Below are 19,528 nucleotides of genomic sequence, written 5' to 3'. Positions count from 1 at the left end.
GCATCTCCCTAATATACCTTTTTCCTAGTATTCTTTTCAATAGTATTTTGATATCTTTTCTTACCTTTTCCCTAATATTTTAAAAAGCATTTTATTAGTTTTTTTCTGCTTTATAAAATAATGTGCTCACTGAGAAAACTGAAAAAAGCAAAGAGAACAAAATAAAATATCCACTGTACAGATAACCACTTGTACACTTTGGCATTTTTTTACTCCTATTTTAAACAATTTTTTATTGAGGTAAAATATACATATAATTTACCATCTTTACCATTTTTAAGTGTACAGTGTTTATGCTTTTTTTTAAAAAAAAGTTCCTGAAGTTCATACTGCTTCATATTTTTTTCACATTTCCTAATAAATCTCAAACCCTTTTCTACGTTAAATATTCTTGTTGTATTATTTCTAACTTCATAGCATTCCATTTTACTTAATTTAATAATTTACTGTAACTTATTTACTATCCCCTGTTGTTGGATATTTAGGTTTTCCCTTTTAAAAACCTTATAAACATCCTTGTAACTACATCTTTACAAACATTCTTGATTATTTTCTTTGGATAAATTTCTGTAGAAATTGGGTCAAATCCATCACATTTGTAGCCAAAACGTCCTGAAAAGACATTTCCCCTCTTTGCAATCCCCACCAGGAAATTGTTTTCTAATTTCCCCACAGCCTAACCAACAGTGGGTATTATCATTGCCTTTACATTTGACTAAGATTTTTACATATTTATAATCCTATGCTATTGCATTGTGCTTTTAAAAAAATTAGTATTTCACAAGCATCCCCATGTTATTGGGTTTCATAATTGGTTTCCATGATTCTATAACATACTACCAAACAATTTAATCTACTTCCCTAAGCCACTGTTCTTTTGTTGGCTATTTAGGTTATTTTTCTCCAAAACATAATACTGTAATAAACATTTTCACGCATGAAACTTTTATAAAAAATTCTAGATTTGCGTGGAATAGACACTCAAAAGTACTACATAAACTAAAGGGTATGAAAAATTTATGAGTTTGATACATATTGCCAAATTTCTTTCCAAACGGATGTTAAGAGTTTATAAGCACCCAGCAGTATTGGTGAGAGTGTCCAAGCCCCTTCGCCAATCCTGAACTCTAGGACGCCCCTCCCCCGCGTCGGTCATCTCACAAACAGAAAAAGGTGTGCACGTGTTGTCTTGTCTTGCGTGTTTTTCACTGCAAATGAGGATGGCGTTTCCCCGTGTTTGCTTACTAGTTATACTTCTATAGAACACATTTTGGTAAACACTAAAAATGTCACTGGGTTCTTTTGCTTTTTTCTTCTTGTGTATATTGTCTCGCGCACGGGAGTCACCTCGCAGGTAAACAAGGGAAGAGATGATGCCAACCCAGTACCAAGACACACAGAAGTCACTGTGACCTCATTGGAGACTAATTCTAAGCAGCGCAGACGACCAGGCCATTCTCCCCCGCCCCATGCTCCTCCCTTAAAGGTGAGCAGGTGTCCCTTGTTTGGAGATGACGCCAGGGGAAACAGCAGGGAAGGTTCTGGAAGGCTGGGGAGGGCACACAGTCCCCCTTCCCGCCTAAGCTGAACCGCACTAGGCTGGAAGGACGCGTCTGTCTGCATTTCTGGAAGGAAATGCCGTGGGGGCTGGGGGCAGGAGAGCGGCTGGGTCTTGGGGCAGACGGGGTGGGCTTCCCGCGCCTGCACCCCGGAGGCGTCGAGCGCCTGATGGAGCGTCAGAGGAGACCTCGTCCCAGCGTTGGGCCTTCTATTTCTGCCAGAAACTCGCGTTGAGGAGAATTTGTTTTAAGCGTTTCTCTCTCTACCTGTCCATGCATCTCGTAAATACAGTAAGCATTGCAAGCCCTTTGGCTGGTTAGCCCCGGCGTCCGTGTGCTCACTGCCGCCCTGCACGCACGAGGTCGCGGATGGTTCAAAGCACCCGCGGTGGCAGCCGGAGAGGCAGAGCGGGCTCTGGGGACCTAAGACAGGGCCGAGCTGGACGACTGGTGGCAGGGCGGCCGGGGAGGCCCCGCCGCCGGGAGGTTTGGGGCCGCTGCCCTGCGGAGCTGGAGGCAAGTGCGGACTCCGGCTGCAGGCCGTGGTCTGCGGGGACGCGCGCGGGGGGCCTGCGTCCCGCCACCTCCGCGCACAGCCCCTGGCCGCCTTCTCCAGCCCGGGCCGCCGCCGCCCGCCGCGTGACTGGCGCGTCCCGGGCCGAGTACGGGCTGTCCCTTGGCCCAGCCTCAGCCAGACGCGGGGGAGAGAGAGCAGGGGCTGGGAAGTGCCGGCAGGAAAGGAATTGGCCAGGGGAGAAGAGGAGGAGGAAGATGGATGGAGTCATCGGTTACGGAGCGCGCTCCGTCCGGCGGAGCGAAGCCGGGGACCGAGAGCGCGCAAGGCGAAGACACAGCGATGCGGCCCCGGCCCGGGCCTCCGCCCCGCCCCTGGGTCCGAACGGAGGAGTGAGGAGGACACGAGCCGCGCGGGCTTGGAACCCACGAAGACCCGCAAACCCAGGGCGCCGCCGTGTCCGACCACCTGCTGCCGCGGCGGGCCATCCGCAGAATTTATACCCAGGGCGCGAGCCCGCCACTGCTGGGCGGAGGCGGAGGCGGGGGGGTGCCGGCCTGCGAGGCCCCGCCCCGCTCCCTGCCGCCCCGCCCCCCTCCGCCCCGCCGGCCTCACTCGGGGCGCCGGGACCCCCACTCCCGCCGGGGTCGGCTGCCCGCCGCCGGGTTGGGGGATGTGCCGAAGGGCGGGCCTCCCTGCGGAAAGCGACGTCACGGCCGCTCCTGCAGTGTGAATGAATCAAAACGCCCGGGTGACCGCGGCCTCCCGGGCGGCCGGCACGCGAAGGGTGGAGGGGGAGGGCGAAGGAGCGGGCGGGGGAGGGAGGAGAGGGAAAAAAGCCAGAGCTGCAGCAACAGCGTCTCAACCTGGGATGTGCACCAACCCCGGAGAGCGAGATCAAAGGGACTGGAAACAGACTGGGGACTGGCGGGGGGAGGGGGCCGGCCAGCCTGTGGAGTCCTCCCAGAGAAGCGGAGGGCCCGGCTTCCACCGTGACTCCAGCGGCCTGCTTGGGGTTTTAATTATTATTTTGAAATTTTTGAATCGAGCTAGAGCGAGAGAGCGAGAGATCTCCGTAGACTGCGACTCGCTGGCTCTCGCTCCGAGATGATGCAGAGTGCGACTGTCCCCGCGGAAGGGGCTGTCAAGGGGCTCCCGGAGATGCTAGGTGTGCCGATGCAACGTAAGACACCCCCCTTTCTCGCTGATTTAATTCTAACAAGACAGCTAGCAGCCTCAGCGCTGCGGGGCGGGCCGGACGCCGCTCGGGGGCCGGGAGGGGCTGGCGGCCGGGGCGCAGAGGCGGTCACAGGGCAGGGGCATCGGCCAGAGTGCGTTTGAGGGGGCCAGGCTCTTGGCTGTTTGGGGCCGAATGTGAACGCCTGTTGGATCATGCTTGAGGCAAGCCGAGTACCGAACCCCGCATCTCCAGCCCAAGGCTTTTTTTGGAACGCTGGGGAGAGTGCTGTTTGGGGACATCCAGGGGTAGGAGCTGTAGGCCAGGCCTGAGGGCGAGGGTGGTCCCCACAAATCTTCTTTCGCCGGCGTGACGGTCAGCGCTTGCAGAACCGCTAGTGCAACTTCACCCCAGCTGGCGGGAAGTTGGAGAGCGCGTCTCTCGCCCCTGGGGCTGGCGGCGGAGAAACCCCAGCCACACTCTTAGTCCCTGCGGCCCGCGCCCCGGGCGTGCGTGCCGGGTGAGTCCCCAGCCGCTACTGCCCGCGGCGCCCGCCGCGTGCGCCGCCGGAAACTGACTGCTCCTTGTGAGGGAATCTGCTCGCGCATTCCAGCTAGCCTAGGAATGCAGGGGAGGGAGAAGCGCCCGCAAGTTGTGAATTCCGGGTTCAGCCTTTGCGCACGCGAGGGCAGGTGCTGAGGGTGGCTCGGGTTTGGAGGGGTAGAGACGGGGATGTGTGGGCGCTTTGCTAGCCTGCCCGCCCGCTTTCTTCCTGCGCCCGAAATTAGCGAGACAGCGGGAGCTTGCGGTGTGTTTATCCCCAAGTCTCTCTCTGTGTGTATGGGTGTGCGCGCGCAGAGATTTTCCCGGAGGGAATCCGTCTCTGTCCTTCACTCCTGAGCGAGAGTCCCCGACAGGGAATCTGTGCAGAGGCCAGAACAGGTGCCGAGTCGTCGCGCGCGCGCGCGCGCGGCGAGCGCGGGGAGAGTCCTGCTCCGGTGGCTCGCACGCTCAGCAGGGCGCCCTGGGCACCCTAGAGAGACCAAGGAGTCCCTCGCCCCGCTTGCCAAGGGGTTGTACTTCCGCCTGCGACTTCTTTAGTGGTGCGGTAGCTACATCTTCGGGGTTTACTTTAAGTAAGGGCCAGTTCACCCAGGGATGGTGACTACTTACAAACTAGGGCGCACTAGCGCGCCCTCCTGCGCCTCGGGTCTCCATGGCAGGGTTTCTGTCCGGCGATCCCTCGGAGGGCAGGCGTACCGTGGGCTTCCCTGGGAAGTTTTTGAGAAGGGACTAGAAAAGAATAGCTTCTTCCAAGCCTATTTAGATTGTTTCTTGGCTGTATTCTACAGTTATTCTTTGCGTGTTTTTGTGTCAACTGCTGGCAAACAGTTCCACGTCTGTGTTGAGCCTTAGGGAGTTTACCGCTAAGATGTTTCCATAGAAGGCATTGGAGATTTACTACTCCCCACACCCCGCACACACGCAGGGACAGAGTGGGTTCTCAGCCCCTGCAAAAACGGAAACAGAAACCCTGCAAAGGTGCACCGAGTCCTTAAGCTGCTTGTAGCTCTGCGCGAGTGAGGAGAGTGCATGAGTGGGGGAAGGGTGTGTGTATGTTACTAGTGTCCTTGGTACCCAGTACGTCTGTGCTCTCATGGCTGTGGTCCGTAGGTGACCTGTCTGTTGGGACCCCAATGAAGGACGATGGTCTCTGCTCTGACGGCCTTTCTTGTGATGAGTGACACTCTGATTGTCTCACTTTTTGCTTCCCTTGTTCAGAGACAACTTTGATGTTCGACGTCAGGGAGTCGCTTTGCTAAAATGCCCAGAACTCACCTTCAGAGCTACAGTTTGCCAAGGCTGAGTTTAGGTTCACACTGTGGAAAACCTGAGGTGTACAAAGGAACTTCCACGCCCCCCCCCCCAAGGTGGCCCAGGGAGGCAATGTCTAATCTAGAGGGGGTGGTCAGTCCTCCCTTTGTCCGCGTTTTGTGACCTTGGTTGGAGGAGGCATCGGCCAAAATTGAGGGGCCCAGTCCCTGAAGACTTCCGGATCCAGCTTTTATTTCCTCTTGGAATGTGAGTGGATTGTACCCTCCCTTGCAGCACATCTGGCCTCTGGCTGTTAGGCTGTTGGTGCTGGGACCGCGGGATAGGTCCCCATCACCCACATATACACAACTATTAGCTTTCTTGGGACTGGGCCCAGTGGCCTAAGAAGGGGAAAGCTCGAGGGGTTGTGGGGCACACCCTTGGGCCTTCCGGGACAGTAGGCTCTTAAACCCTAGAGGAGGGGAGACAAAAGAAACGCTCTCCCACAGGGGTCCCTCCAGTCGCCAACTAGAAGGGTTTCCCCCTCAACACAGACATGTTCGCCTCTTCATCACACGGAGTCACCACGAATGGAGCACTTGGGGACGCAGGTCTAGGTGTCCCCAAGCTCGGTGCCTTTAGTGTCCTCCCCTCTAGGGGCATTTTAGAAGAAGTGATTTAAATCCAGCTTATTTCGGCGGCAGCTGGATTATTCCTTTGCTTATTTGGGGATGGGTGAGGGGCATACCCTTTAGGAAAACGTTTCCAAATGATGTAATAATTTCTCTCTCATCGCTGGTCTTGCTCCAGACTTGGCCTCTTCCTCGCCACCCTGTCCCGGCCTCCCGCCCCCGCAGGCTCCCGTGCGGACTAGCAGTTCGCGCCGTAGCCCTCCTGGTTTTTTACCGCGCCTTGGTCGCGCGGCCCCCGGTGCGGGCCTCGTCCCGCCGACAGCCCTACAGCTGTCCCTACGGCCCGCACCGACAGCTCGTCCCCGCCACCTCCCTCCGGGCTGTAGGGATGTCCTCACAGCGCCTGACCGGGGCCGTGTTGGGTGCGGGTACGGCGAGAGCCTTCCGAGCCGCCTCCAAAACTCTCTCCCCGGACCTCAGCAGTCCCTCCACGCGTCGGGGCCCTGCTGGCCGGCCCTGCCCTCTGAGGAGACGCGGAAAAGCGCGGGACATATAGGAAGGTGGGGCGTTTTATCCGCCTCGGTTTTGACCCATCTGCCGTGTAATCTCCCCAGGCACCGAGGGAAAGGACGACGGAAGCCTGCGGCCCGGATCGCTGGTGGGAGAGAGGGCAGCCCGCACGGGAGAAGGAGGAGCCCCGCGGGGTCTCGGCTGGGGGTGGTAATTGGAATGCAGGCCTGGGGGTCTCTGTCCCCCTCCTTGTCTCCTAAAATGCTTCCGGCAAGCTCTGGCGAACCCCGAAGCTGTAGGAAAAAGGTATTTTATTTTGTGTTTGGTAGGGTCGGGTGAAGGTTTTCCCTGGGACTTCCCCTCCTGGGGCTCCTCTGGGGTGCGTGGGGTAAATGTCCCAGCGCAGGTCGAGTTGCAGATCCGAGTCCGCGGGGTTGTTGACCGTCCTTCTTGCAGGACATTTCTTAAGGGGGTGAGATGGATTCACTGTCCAAGACAGGAGTTCGCTCAAACGCTGGTGCTGTTCGCTCTTCTTTCCATTCCTGCCTTGTCTCTTTGTGCGATAAACAGACACACACAAATTATATATATATGTTAGATTGAGATTCTATCATATTCCGAACATTCCGATATAGCAGCTGTAGGCACCATAGACCTGCCTCCCTGCGTCGCAAGAATATTCTCAGGCGGGAGACAATTTTTACAGATGAGGTCAGCTGTCCCCGCCGGCCGATTTGGGCCTGATGGGTTGGGGGTTCCGATGTCCTAACTGCTAGGATCCCGTTCCAGCCCCTGGCCAGAGCTGCGCACCACATAGAAGGGAGTTTGGAGAAACCTGGGTGAGCGCGGCAGCGCCCCGCTTGGGACAGCAGATGGCTGAGGACTCCCAAGGGGCGAGAGGGCTCCGGCCTCCTCCTTTCCAGGGCCTTGTTATCTGAGAGGGCGGTGAGCACGGAGGGAAGCTTGGAAAGCCGCTGTCCCAGTGCGCTCCGCATGCGGAATTAACTGTTAAAGCCGGACACAGAGCACGCAGGTGCAGCAGGTGAAGGGCAAAGGTCCGCACTGAGCGGTCCGCAGTGTCCCGGGAAGTCGTAAAGTCGGGACTGAGAAGAAGCAGGACCTAACTCAAGTTTATTTCCTCGCTTGGCCGAGGTCTGGGCTCGCGGAAAACCAGAGCTAGGCGGGGCTACGCAGGGCTGAGCAGGAGTGGCGTCCTAGGGTCTGGGAGCGCGACCCACACGACCTCGCTGCGACCGGGGCAGGGCTCCTCCGCCCCGCAGGCAGATGCCGGCCTGGGTGGCCCGGGGAACAGACGATGAATTCTTTAAATGAGCGTTTGCTGCGCACCCCTGGGCGGCGCACGATCCTGGGCACTCGCCCGGGAATCCCGGGCGTGCTCTGGGTTTTGAGGGGCTCGCCGGTGGAGGTAGATGTGGACAGGGCGGCTGGCCCTTCGCGGATAGCCGGCTTTGCGCTTACTGCGTCCCGCAGCCGTGGGTAAAGGTCGTAGCCCAGAAGGGGGCAAGGGAGGGACCGCCTCTCTCTCCCCGGTGCGCTGCAATAGAGGTTCCTGCGCCTTGGCCCTTGCGGTCCATCTGCCCAGAGGTTCGCGCCCGTTTTCGGAGCTTATTATCTCAGGTAGCCCAGAGGTCCGACTGAGCTGGAATTAGCCAGGCCTGGGACCCCTTTGCTGCCCTTTAGAGTGGTAGCAGGGACTTTTCCAGCAAGGATAGGCGCGGCAGGCGCGAGTGCGGACGGCGCGCCCATTAGGAGGAGGCCGGGTGAAAACCTCTCTTCCTCTCCAGACCCATTTCGTTCCAAGCATTTGGAATGACAAAATTAAACCCCAACCCCGGCGGCTCGAGTCTAATGTGACTGTTTAACCCTGGGAAAGCGATGCTCCCATTTTTGAAGGGGTTCCTCCTCCTCGGAGCGGGGAGGCCGCCGGCGGGTGTGCCCGGCCCGCGCGTTCTGCGGGTGTTCGAGCCTCGGCTCCCCACTCGGTTCCGCAGCTTAGTGGACCTTGACGAGCGCTGGAAACGTGTCAGGCTCCAGAGAGACAGAGTCTCTACCTAGGCGGCTGAGGATGTCAATTAAAATCGACCAGGGAAGGGAGTTGGTGGCACTGTGCGCCGCCGGGGAAGGCGAGGTGGCGCGGGCCACCGGGTGCACCCACCGCACGAGAGGCCGCGGCTGGACTGGGACCGAGCGCATCCCTGTGTCTCAGGGGGTTTGCTTTGTGCAGGATGGGACCTTATTATTTTTAGACAGTGGGGCAAACGTGTCTTTTAAAGGGATCTGAAGGGTGAAACTAATGAAGAAGGAAATGAATTACTAGAAAAGCCGTGGAGGGATAAAACCGGGAGCAGCAGGAAGTTGAAGGAAGGACGACCGAAGCTAGGTGTATCTGCACCTGCCTCTTGACACGCCAAAAACAAAGGGGGGTTAAGGCAAGAATGTAGACTAAATGCTGAGGATTAGGGTAAAGCGAGCCCTCAAGACGTCTCGGAGACCGCCTACAGGGCTGCAAATACCAGGGTCCATTTTTAAAAACCGAGTGCTCCTAGAGGTGGGGTGGGGGTGGGAGAGCCGGGAAACCAGCAAAGCAATTTCTTTCCATTGAGTAGACAAAAACTTGGGCCACAGGGGCATCTTGTATTTTGAACAGTGACCCGATGACCCCGCTGGCCAGGTGTAGACAGCCGCAAGTCCTAAATATTTGCATTGTCCTAACTTCCCAGTTGCCTCGGATTTTAATGCCCTTTCACTCTGCGTTACAGTCAATTAGTGATTACTTAGCACCCACATTAGCAGACTGAAGCCAGAGACCCCAGTGCTGGGAGGAGAGGAGGAGCCGGGGGAAGGAGGATGGGTCTTGCAGTCCTGCAGGGATGGAAAATTAGTTAACAGGAATTAACTGTTCTTTCTATTACCTTGTTATGAAATCTGCTTTGAGCTTCTTGTTTTGGGCAGGCATGGTGGGTATTTAGTGGATTTCTCTGGCTGGGAAACTTGTGTCCTTTTCCTATTGAAGAGTTGTGGATGGGGGGAGGGTAGGTGGAATCGGATAAAGGGACCTTGTGCCTTTTCTTTCAATTAAGGAAATTTTTCAGGAATACAGCTGAGGAGCTTTGGAACGCATAGGGACTTGGAACCAGTTTAGCTGAAGAGAGGACAAAAAGAGTAATATTACCCACTTTGAGAAACCCAAGGTTGGAGACAGACTGAAGCAGCAGTTTGCTGTGGCAGCACCAAATACAGGACTGCATAGACGGCTGAATTTGGAGAGGGCTGGCTGGGGTGCCGTTGAGGGGGTTTTACTTTTGTAACAATGTTTTGCCTTTCTCCCTTCCTGGAATGAGTGTTAACAATACCCATAACAGAGATGTAGGCAAATAGGGTCCACTGCTTTTAGTAAAATTCCATCGCGATCTGGTGGCTTGAATTTCTCTTTCTCTCTCCCTCCTTCTCCTTCCCCTCTTCCCCCAACTTCTTCTGTCTATCCCTTTCTTCCTTTGCAAAATCTTTGCAGGGAGAAACATGGGATTGTGCAGGAATTCACGGCACAGGGGTTTTACTCGGCGGGGGGGCGGGGGGGGGGCGGTCGTGTGTCCAGCAGGCTGCACCGTGGTGGATCTCTCTCTCTAGGCGCCCTGGGAGGGAAGCACAGGTGTTGGATATAGGACAGAAGCCACCCTGGAGCTGGGCTCTTATTGTTTGTGGTAGGAAGAAATCAACTAAAATTAGATGCCACTGTGAGGTTTCACCTTACTTAGTCCTCAATTTTATAGGATCCCTGATCAAAATGGAGCACAAATCAACCATTTTGAGGCATTGCTTTTGGGAGTAGATGGACAGGTTGGGTTTAATTGGTGAAATGAAATGGATTCTCTCTTGGAAAATGGACTTAGGGGTTAACTGTATGAGCGGCTGACTGGAAAGTCGTCTTGGGAGGTGAGTCCTACCTCCTGCTGTAATTTTGGTGGATTTCTTTTTTCAGATCTCCCCACCCTGTTCCCTCTGTCAGTCTGGGTCTAGCCACAGATGTTTTACTGCAGTACCTCACCCCCACATGTCTTTAAAGTATAATTTGCTTTAATTATGATGTTAGGGGGTTAAGGGATTGGTTCTGGGAATAGCTTAATAGAGACAAAACTTGCAGCCAAATTAATTGAAAGTTTCTTGCTATGAGGGAAAGATTGCCAAACATATGGAATACTGTTACAGAGTGAGACATTAGAAAAATACATTGTAGAGATTTAGCAATGATTAAATGTGAAAATGGAGTGGAAATAGATGTGTCTACAACATTTCCATATACAAACATGGATTTGTTTAATGTAATTTTCTGTTTTATTTGCAATTACTGAGATATTTGATATCCTACTGAAGAATACTAATTACGTGACAATATATCACCTAGGAGATAATCCCTGCAAATACATATTTACATTGTGTATTTCATTTGTTACTCGACTCCTTATGTTAAAATATCCAAATTACAGCCTTAAAATGATAACATCGAAATTATCTCCAGTTTACTTTTGAATTTGTTCTTTTATTGAAGAGGTTTCTATTTTTGACTAAGCCGAAAAAGAACAAAGGAGATTTTCAAAGACACCCCAAACCACCAAATAAAGCAAACAGTAAAAGTGGGAAGGATTCCGGAAAGCAAGTGAAGGGAAAGGACGGCTTCAGGTGTGATCATTTCTGATGTGAGAAGGATTTTCTGACTTTTTTTTCTGGTTGCTAGTCATTTGTCAAGACAAACTAGAAAAAACTAGAAATTAGATAAAAAGACGTGAGTACACTGATGCATTTAAAAACATGTCAGTGGATATGATGATAGAGAATATGATTTACCTTCAATGCGATGCCAATTTTTAAAATTAGAATTTTTCTAATATTTTTGTGGCTGGCCCAGCTCTCTTCAATGTTGCTGTCATCATGAACTACCTTGATGTTCAATGTGCCTTTTCTCTTTATGTTTTAAAGAATTAATGTTGGAATTTTGTGCTTTAGCTGTGTTATATGATTATTATTAGGTTGTGAAAATCCCTTAAGAGGAATTTTATAAAACCATTTTGGAAAATTCTGTTACTGTCTGTTCAAGATACGCTGATTTGGAATAAGTGAAAATATAAAAACAAGAACTATAAACTGGTCAACAAAAATGAATGTTCCTTAATGACAAAGAGCCAGGGTTGGGGGGCGGCACACACCAGATTTGTCATAGAAAACTGAGTCGTGGGCCTCAGGTTTTCCCTGCGTGGGGACTGCATGGATGAATCAGGCTTTCTTCCTTTGGTCACAATTACCAGGTGATTTAAAAGGGGAATTGTGACCAGAAAACAGGATTTTATCATCAGCGGTGGTGGTGGCTACTTTGAAATGGAACGTTTTATTTTTGAAATATTTATCCAGTAATAGACCTCTTAGTTAATTTAATTTTAATGTAACTATACCTCCGTTGTAAATCTTTGACCTGGACATTTCAGAACTCAGGTATGTGTTTAGGCAGGCGCACGTGCCATAACTTGGTATAGCCTGTGGTTTCACCTTGTTGAGGCATTTTAGAATTAGTTATTCCCAGACTAAATCAATGAGCCCCCCACTGACAGTATTTCCCAAGCCTGCCTTTAGAAAACCGTCTTCCTTCTTTCTTACTCAGGGTACCTGAGGCAACAGAACAGCAATGTCTGCAATTTGTTGTTTTCTCTTCCTTACATGTGGGAAAGGAATGGAAAATTTCAAGAAAAACATTTGCATAATATTTCAACTGCATATGTGATTCCTTAAAGCCCCATTTGGTGTCTCCTTTCAGTTAGTAGTCAGTAAAGAAACTTAACAAATACATAAAATTAAACGTTTTTGGAAATATATATTGGCCAAATGTTATTTGAGACAGAGCTCAAAAAACTGCTTACTTCTGGAGGGAAATCACCAGCAAAAAGGTTTTGGGCAAAAATCCCAGATGGAGGTGGCTTTGATTGAGCACAGGTGGAAGCCATCAGACCCAGAGTAAAAGAAGGTTTAGTCCTAATTCGGCCTCAAACTGTGTACCCGTAGGGAAGCCCCTTATTCTCAGAACCTTTTAAACGTAGACAATGAATGTCCGCTTCACAGGGTGTCTGGGAGGAGGGAATGAGCTTGCCAATTTGAAAGTACTTGACCAAGTTCGGAGTGCTGGTGCTCTTAAGGCACGCAGAGACTGGGATCACAGCTCCCATTTCACAGATCACAGCTCCCATTTTACAGACACAGCTGCCCCTGGGAGCACTGCTGGCTGTCCCAAGAGGATGGCCACCCGAGGGGGGAATATTGTGGGGTCTGCAAACAGGGAGACCCGGAAGTGGCTCCCATGGACCCAGCTCCTTTTCTCGAAAGGAGCAAGAAAAACCTTGTCCTGAGCATTAGGCTGTCAAGTCAAAGCACGAAACAAAAAGAACACTTCATCCAAAAGGCAGTTAAAAAGCAAAGGGAGTTGAAAAGCAAAAGCCTCACAGGAGGCACATCAAGCTGGCACATCAAAGTACAAATTTTACAAAATATTAATCTGGTCTCAGAGCATCGTTAAATAAACATTATTCCCTTATAAAATTATTATAATAGAGATAAGGGCTCACTATGTTGCCCAGACTGGTCTCGAACTTCTGGGTTCAAGTAATCCTCTCACTTCGGCCTCCCAAAGTGCTGGGATTACAGGTGTGAGCCACCGTGCCTGGCCTAAACATTCCTATCAGTACAAAGTAACTTAGTTTTAAAAATATTTAAGTAGCACATCAGCATTATGATTCCAATGGAAAGATCTGAAATTCTGACTCCTTTCCCCAGAAAGTTACCTTTTCTTAAATATATTTTAGAAGTCATTGTCAGATATGTTGGCTCTCATATTAGTCTCTTTAGTGGAATTTTTTTTTCCTTTACCCTTTTGATCTTCCATGACGAAAGGGATAGAAAACACCATTTTTCAAATAATTAAAATCGATCAAACAAACACAAAACCTCCGTGAAATGTTTCATGGTGGCCCCTGGTTCCTTGAGAGCAGTTTCTTGGAAATGGAGAAACGTGACTGGGGAATACAAATGCATGATATTTATTGTCTCTTACCAGAGGGGTGTGGGCAGTTTGGTCTGCCACGGATCACATCAGACCTTTTGATCTCTTCCACTTCCCAGATTTCGGAAACCACTAATGGAGGAATTTGGGGATTTAAAAATGGAATCCAGTTTCTGATGGGCCGCTGTGAAAAATAAGCCCAATGTGCCTCTGTTACAATGCTTCAGGTGCTTTGAGGGCTGGCTATCATGTGAGTTTTAAAAGCTTCCTCGATGAAGAAGGAGATTATGGCTACCGGGGAAGGGTCTGTAGCCATTTCTTATCAAGTAAGAAATAGTCTCTTTTCCTTTGGGCATTTAGATGTCTCTAGGAAAAAAATGCTAGAAGCCCCAAATGTTAATTTGAACCCAATCTACCCTCACCTGGATACATTACAGCAACAGTGAAGTAAGATCAGGCAGTTGTGGCCTCAACCTCCTCATTTTTACCATCCACGTGTTCGAGGAGACCAAGGTCTGGCAAATTTGTCCTCATTCTGCAGAGGAAAGAGTCTGCCAGATCCCTTTTTTCCAGAAAGACTGAGCCCTTGTAATACTGCATTGTCTGCTGTTTATACTCCAGGATCATGTTGATTAAAAAAGAGTGTGTTCAGTCTTCGGAATGCTTTAGAATTAAGGGAGTGGAGGAGAGTTCTGAGTGTTTAGGAGGGGGTTAAGGGAGGGAAAAGGTATATTGGGAAATAATGAAGCATGAAGTAATTTTGATACACTGTAAATATAGACATGCATCTTGTTGGCAACTGGCTACGAGACAGTGAAGGAGAAAGCTAACCATTGGCCTTGGACAGTGGTACTATGAGGGCTTAGTGTTTTACATGCATTACCTGATGTGACCATAACACAGCTACCCCAAAAGAGTGGTATAATTATCCCCATTTTATAGATATGAAAATCAAGGCTCGAAGACATTAAGCAATTTGCCCAAGATCACATACAGGGTAGAGTTAGGATCTGAGCTCAGGTCTGACTGGATCTGGGATTTATTGGCATTTGGAAGACCTAAAGATCCGGAGATCTAAACTCTGATCAGAACAGAAAACTTTCAGATTCTCCCAATATTTTTAAATTTTTGCTTTGATTTGTTTTGTTTTTGTGTTTTTTTTTCTTTTTGTTTTGTTTTTGCTTTGGAGACAGAGTCTTACTCTGTTGCCCAGACTGGAATGCAGTAGGTGCAATCATGGCTCACTGCAGCCTTGGACTCCTGGGCTCAAGTGATCCTCCTGCCTCAGCCTGCTAAGTAGCTGGGACTACAGTTGCACCCGACTATGCCTGGCGATTTTTTTTTTTTTCTGTAGAGACAGGGTCTCACTGTGTTGCCCAGGCTGATCTCCCAGTATTTTTGAGCCCTTTCCAAAAAAGTATTTGAAACAATATTTCTACTTCCTTCTGCTTTTCTAGTTCACTCACTCCCTACTCTCCCCACTGCTTCAGGATTGGACAGCTCCCTCATTCAGCTAAGCCTTCCTTTCCACAGACAGAGCTTGATTTCAGAATTGGCTTTTTTTTCCAGAGTGGCAATGCCTCATCCCATGTATGAAGATGTGAGTGCATGTGTTTGTGTACATGTGAGTATGTGTCTTTGAGTATATGTGAATATGCATGTACATTTGTCTGTATGTATATGTGACTGTGGTACATGCGTGTGCCTTTGTATATGTAGGAATGTATGTGTCTCAAGGTGTATCTTTATTTGTGATTGTCTGTTTCTCTGTATGTGTATGTACGTGTCTGTGTTATATGCATATCTATGTATATAAATATGGCGTGGGTGTGTATATATATATCTGCGTGTATATATATATGTGCGTGTATATTGAGTGTGTATGTGAGTGCATGTGAGGATGTCTGTATGTGTTCAGGTACATGTGAGCTTAGGTCTATGCCTCGACTATGTCCCTCTGCGTGACTGGGAATGCTCTGGTGGGCGGGCCTTGCAGATGGATAGTGTGTTGTTCTATGTGGTTTAGCATTTCCAAAGATTCTTTGGCTGTTCCAGGGACATCACTTTTTTGTTTCTGAGTTTACCCTCTGCAGAGCCCCAGCAGAGAGCATCATCACGAAATACTTATGGGCAGATAAGAGAAAAACTTTCATTTTAAGTGAAATGACTCCTCATATTGGTAACTGAGTTGATATTAATAGATCAAATTTTGTCTTTAGTGACTCCAAGCATCTACGTAAATTCCAGTTTTAATGTGGAATTTTGAGATACTAAATACTGCATGAAATACGTTCAGCTTATTGGGTATTTGGAAATTGTCTTGCCCCTTGGAAATTTTGGTTACAACTTTCTTTTTTTTCTTTCTTTTTAATTTTTTTGCTCTGTCATCCAGGCTGGAGTGCAGGGGCGCTATCTGGGCTCACACAATTTCCACCTCCTGGGTTCAAGTGATTCTCATGCCTCAGCCTCCTGGTTAGCTGGGATTGTAGGCATGCACCACCATGCCTGGCTAATTTTTGTTTTTTTAGTAGAGACGGGATTTCACCATGTTGGCCAGGCTGGTCTCGAACTCCTGGCCTCAAATGATCTGCCTGCCTCGGCCTCCTAAAGTGCCAGGATTACAGATGTGAGCCACTATACCTCTGTAAGGGGAGGGGAGGGGAGGAGTTCTCCCCTCCTCTGCCCTGCAAGAGGAGGCCAAGGTAGTCTTCCTCGACGCCTCCTCCCTCAGGAGGAGCAGATCCAGTTCATGCACCAGAACTTTATTTCTGGTAGGAAACCTAGATAAACTCTGTCCTGTTTAGCCTTTCTAAACTGTAAAAATAATAATTTATTATAGGTTTAATTAAGAGGCTTATGTTGTTGCTCTTTGAAAAATTTCCAGATAGTTTATATTTTTTACTAATCTAAATAATTAAATGGGGGCCATGTTGCCTGGAGTGTGGGGTCTGAGCCCACAGGTCTCCACATCCTCACAAGTAGGGATGGGCGCCATCAACAGGCAGACACCTTGTAGCTGGGGGAGGAGACTGTGGACAGAGGCTGCTGCTTCCCGCCCTCCGCTGGACGTTAGGCATCCATCCCATAGGACACATGCACACTAGATACCTGTGTCGTCTCAGTTTGTGCCTCCAACATTTCCATTTGCCCAGTTGTTAGGGAGCTCAAGAGGCCAGTGGTCTTACAATTCCTTGTTGCTGTACATGGAATCGTGTTGAGACTCTCTCTCTGCCACAATTTTCTATCTAAAAAAATGACAGGCTCAAGCCAAGTAAGGGGATGGTTCAGGCCCCTTGAGCTCTCAGGTTGGGTTAGTCCATCTTCAGGAAAGCGGCAGCACAGTCTATTGGCCTGGAATTCTGGCTCCCCCACCGTCGGCCTTGGGCACATCGCCTGATCTCGCAAAGGCTCAGTTTTCTCATCTGTAAAATGGGGATGATAATTCCTTTCTCGTTGAGAGCGGCTCACTGAGGTAATACACACTCAAGCCCTGACGTGGCTCATAACAGGCTTCTGAATGCCTGCTTGTACTACTGTGATTGGTATATTGGAGATCTTTTAGAGCATTTCCAAATTATCTTTGTTTAATCCCCCCGTCAAAATCTACAGTGGAATAGAAAAGGTTTTTAATTTTTAACTTAAAGGGCACCCTTGGTAGGCCCCTTCCGTTTTTGCCAAGCCAGAGGGCCCCAGTTTGGTCCCAAGGCCTCTCTGTGAGGACCTCTAGTTTGGGCAGCCCAGAGTGACCCAGCGTGGGTCCTTTCCTCCAAGCTCGAGGCTGAAACAGCTTGTCTGTCTGCTTTTAGTGTTGTTCCTCAACGTGATGCTGTCTCTGCTTACAAGCCTCTAAAACTCCCCCGCCCACCATTCCCTGCATACATTAGCCCTAATGTGTTCTCTCCTGAATACTCATCAGATTAAGCCTCCCACTAGATATCTTGCTCGAAAGAAATTTTATGGGCATATATCCTCACCCTCATCGCATGCATTTCTGGCTGGGAGGAGAAATATAGCCAAATCTCTCCTCAGAGGGCTGGCCAAACAACAGTTAGGTAGGAATCTGCGGCCCCTCTTGCCCAGGAGCCAACGGAGGTGCAAGGAGTTGGGCTAGCTCCCAGCCTGCATGTCAAGGGCCAGCGAGAATGGTGCTTCGTCTGGGTTCTCAAAGGGTTAATTGCTCCCCTGGGGGTCCAGCTCCTGGAAATCCAGATCACACAAAAAAGCCCCTGACCTGACTCCCAGGGCAGAGGTGCGGGCCATGCCACTGGGGCATGAAGCCCTGCACAGCTGTGCCTAGCAGCCTCCTGCCACGGCTGTGCCCCGCTGTCGGGGCTCAGTGGGCACACGGCACTGCCCTGTGGCACACAGCAGGCCTTGTTCACACATTCCTGCTGGCTCTGCATGCCCTTTGTACTTAACTCGCTTCCCTGAGCTGAGAGGGCTTCCTGGTTGGGTCTCCCCTCCTCTCCCCTGCAAGAGGAGGCCTGGGCAGTCCTCCTTGACACCACCTCCCTCAGCCTTTCTTCTGCTCAGCGGACCGCAAGGGCACTGAACTCAGCTCATGCTGAAGAAACCCGCTCCCCCTTGCCCTTCGTAACCCTCCTGACCTGAGTTGTCCCCTACTTTCTCCTGCTTCAGACTGGGGGGCGTCACACCAAAGGAGTTCCTGGCTATCCACCCTTCATAGACTGGCGGGCTCATGTGTCACCTCCTCACCAAGACCTTCCAGGGCCCTCCAGGGATGCCAGCCAGCCCCTGATGACCCCTGGAGGGAGACCAGGGGTGTGGCTGAGTGAGTACCTGCATGGGGCAGACAGGCATGGCCCCAAGCCGCTGGCATAGTTGCTATGTGAGGTGGCCACTCGGCCTCCACGGGAGAGTCATGACATCTCTGCAGGGATTCTTATGAGGGCTCCATGAGAAAATGCCCACGAACATGGGTGCCTAACTTGCCTTTCCGTGGGCATGACAGTTATCTCCTAATAATAGCAAGCCTGTCTTGAGCACCTACTGTATACCAGGGCCTGTCCTAAAAATTGTCCATGTGTCAATCCGTTTGCTCTTCACAACAATCCTACAGGCACTATTGTCATCATCACTCCCTTTTGCAGGTGAGGAAACTGAGGCAGAGAGAGGCTAAGTCATTTGTCCAAGTTTAAAAAGCACAGCCAGGATCCAAACCCAGGCAGCTGAGCTCCAGAATCCACATTCCCACCCTGTATCCTGCCCATCCCCTCACTGGGTGGAAACCCCTGTGGCCGTCATTGTTCAGTACTTTGCTGGGCACATGGAACTCCTGGGTAAGTACTGATTGGCTGGACAATGTATTTCTCAAGGAGGAAAACTGTGGAGATAGAAAAGAAAAAAAAAAAAAATCCTGTATGTACTGGGACAATTAGCACGTGGGACACCTGATAGTTTTCATGGGATATTTTGGTCTGAGAAAGGGGTCAACAGGCAAGGCACGTATACCAGGCCTGACTTCCACGCAAATACTGGTGGTGCTGGGGCCGTGAAGGGAATAGGCTGGGGTTGGGGTTTAATTGGGCCCAAGGTTGGCACTTCTGTGTACAGGGCTAGTGATGGCATTTAGTGACTGTCCCAATAGCCTATTTATAGGGTTTAAGTACAAATGTCTTAATAGTTAAGAAAGCCTTCTCTCTACATAGGTTTAGATGTGTTTAAAATTTTTCTTAGTGGGTTGAGGGTAATTCCTTTATGTTAATACTTTTTAAATTATATCACAACCAACAAATATGATATGAATCAAAAACATGTATGAGGCTAGGCGTGGGGGCTCACGCCTGTAATCCCAGCATTCTGGGAGGCCGAGGCAGGCGGATCACCTGAGGTCGGGAGTTTGAGACCAGCCTGGCCAACATAGTGAAACCCATCTCTACTAAAAATACAAAAAGTAGACGGGTGTGGTGGCATGCGCCTGTAATCCCAGCTACTCAGGAGGCTGAGGCAAGAGAATCACTTGAACCCAGGAAGTGAAAGTTGCATTGAGCTGAGATTGTGCCACTGCACTCCAGGCTGGGTGACAGAGCAAGACTCTGTCTCAAAACAAAACAAAACAAACAAAAAAAACCATGTATGATTCATGAGAGATTTGGTTTTACTGCTGTTGACATTTTGGAGTGTACAGGAGATACTAGTGAAAAACTGTTTCAAGGTGAGCTTCTCAGACAGGATTTGATCAATTTATTATTTAGTGATAAACATCTACAGCATTACCCTTGTGTGCCAGGCACCGTGCTA

General features: G+C 50.0%; 1 protein-coding gene across 1 annotated transcript in view; it reads left to right on the top strand.

Moving 5' to 3' along the window:
* Positions 1-3,078: 3,078 nt before the first annotated feature.
* Positions 3,079-19,528, top strand: part of LHX4 (LIM homeobox 4) — a 44,703-nt gene continuing 28,253 nt past the window's right edge. Inside the window, exon 1 of the mRNA XM_063650819.1 lies at positions 3,079-3,256. Coding sequence (XP_063506889.1) covers positions 3,181-3,256 — 76 coding nt within the window. The 5' untranslated portion in view covers positions 3,079-3,180. The remainder of the gene's footprint in view (positions 3,257-19,528) is intronic.

Source organism: Pongo pygmaeus, chromosome 1 (assembly GCF_028885625.2).
Source record: "Pongo pygmaeus isolate AG05252 chromosome 1, NHGRI_mPonPyg2-v2.0_pri, whole genome shotgun sequence".
NCBI classification, from domain to species: domain Eukaryota; kingdom Metazoa; phylum Chordata; class Mammalia; order Primates; family Hominidae; genus Pongo; species Pongo pygmaeus.
The sequence above is the reverse complement of the archived record's forward strand: the minus strand, read 5'-3'. Positions and strand labels throughout refer to the sequence as shown.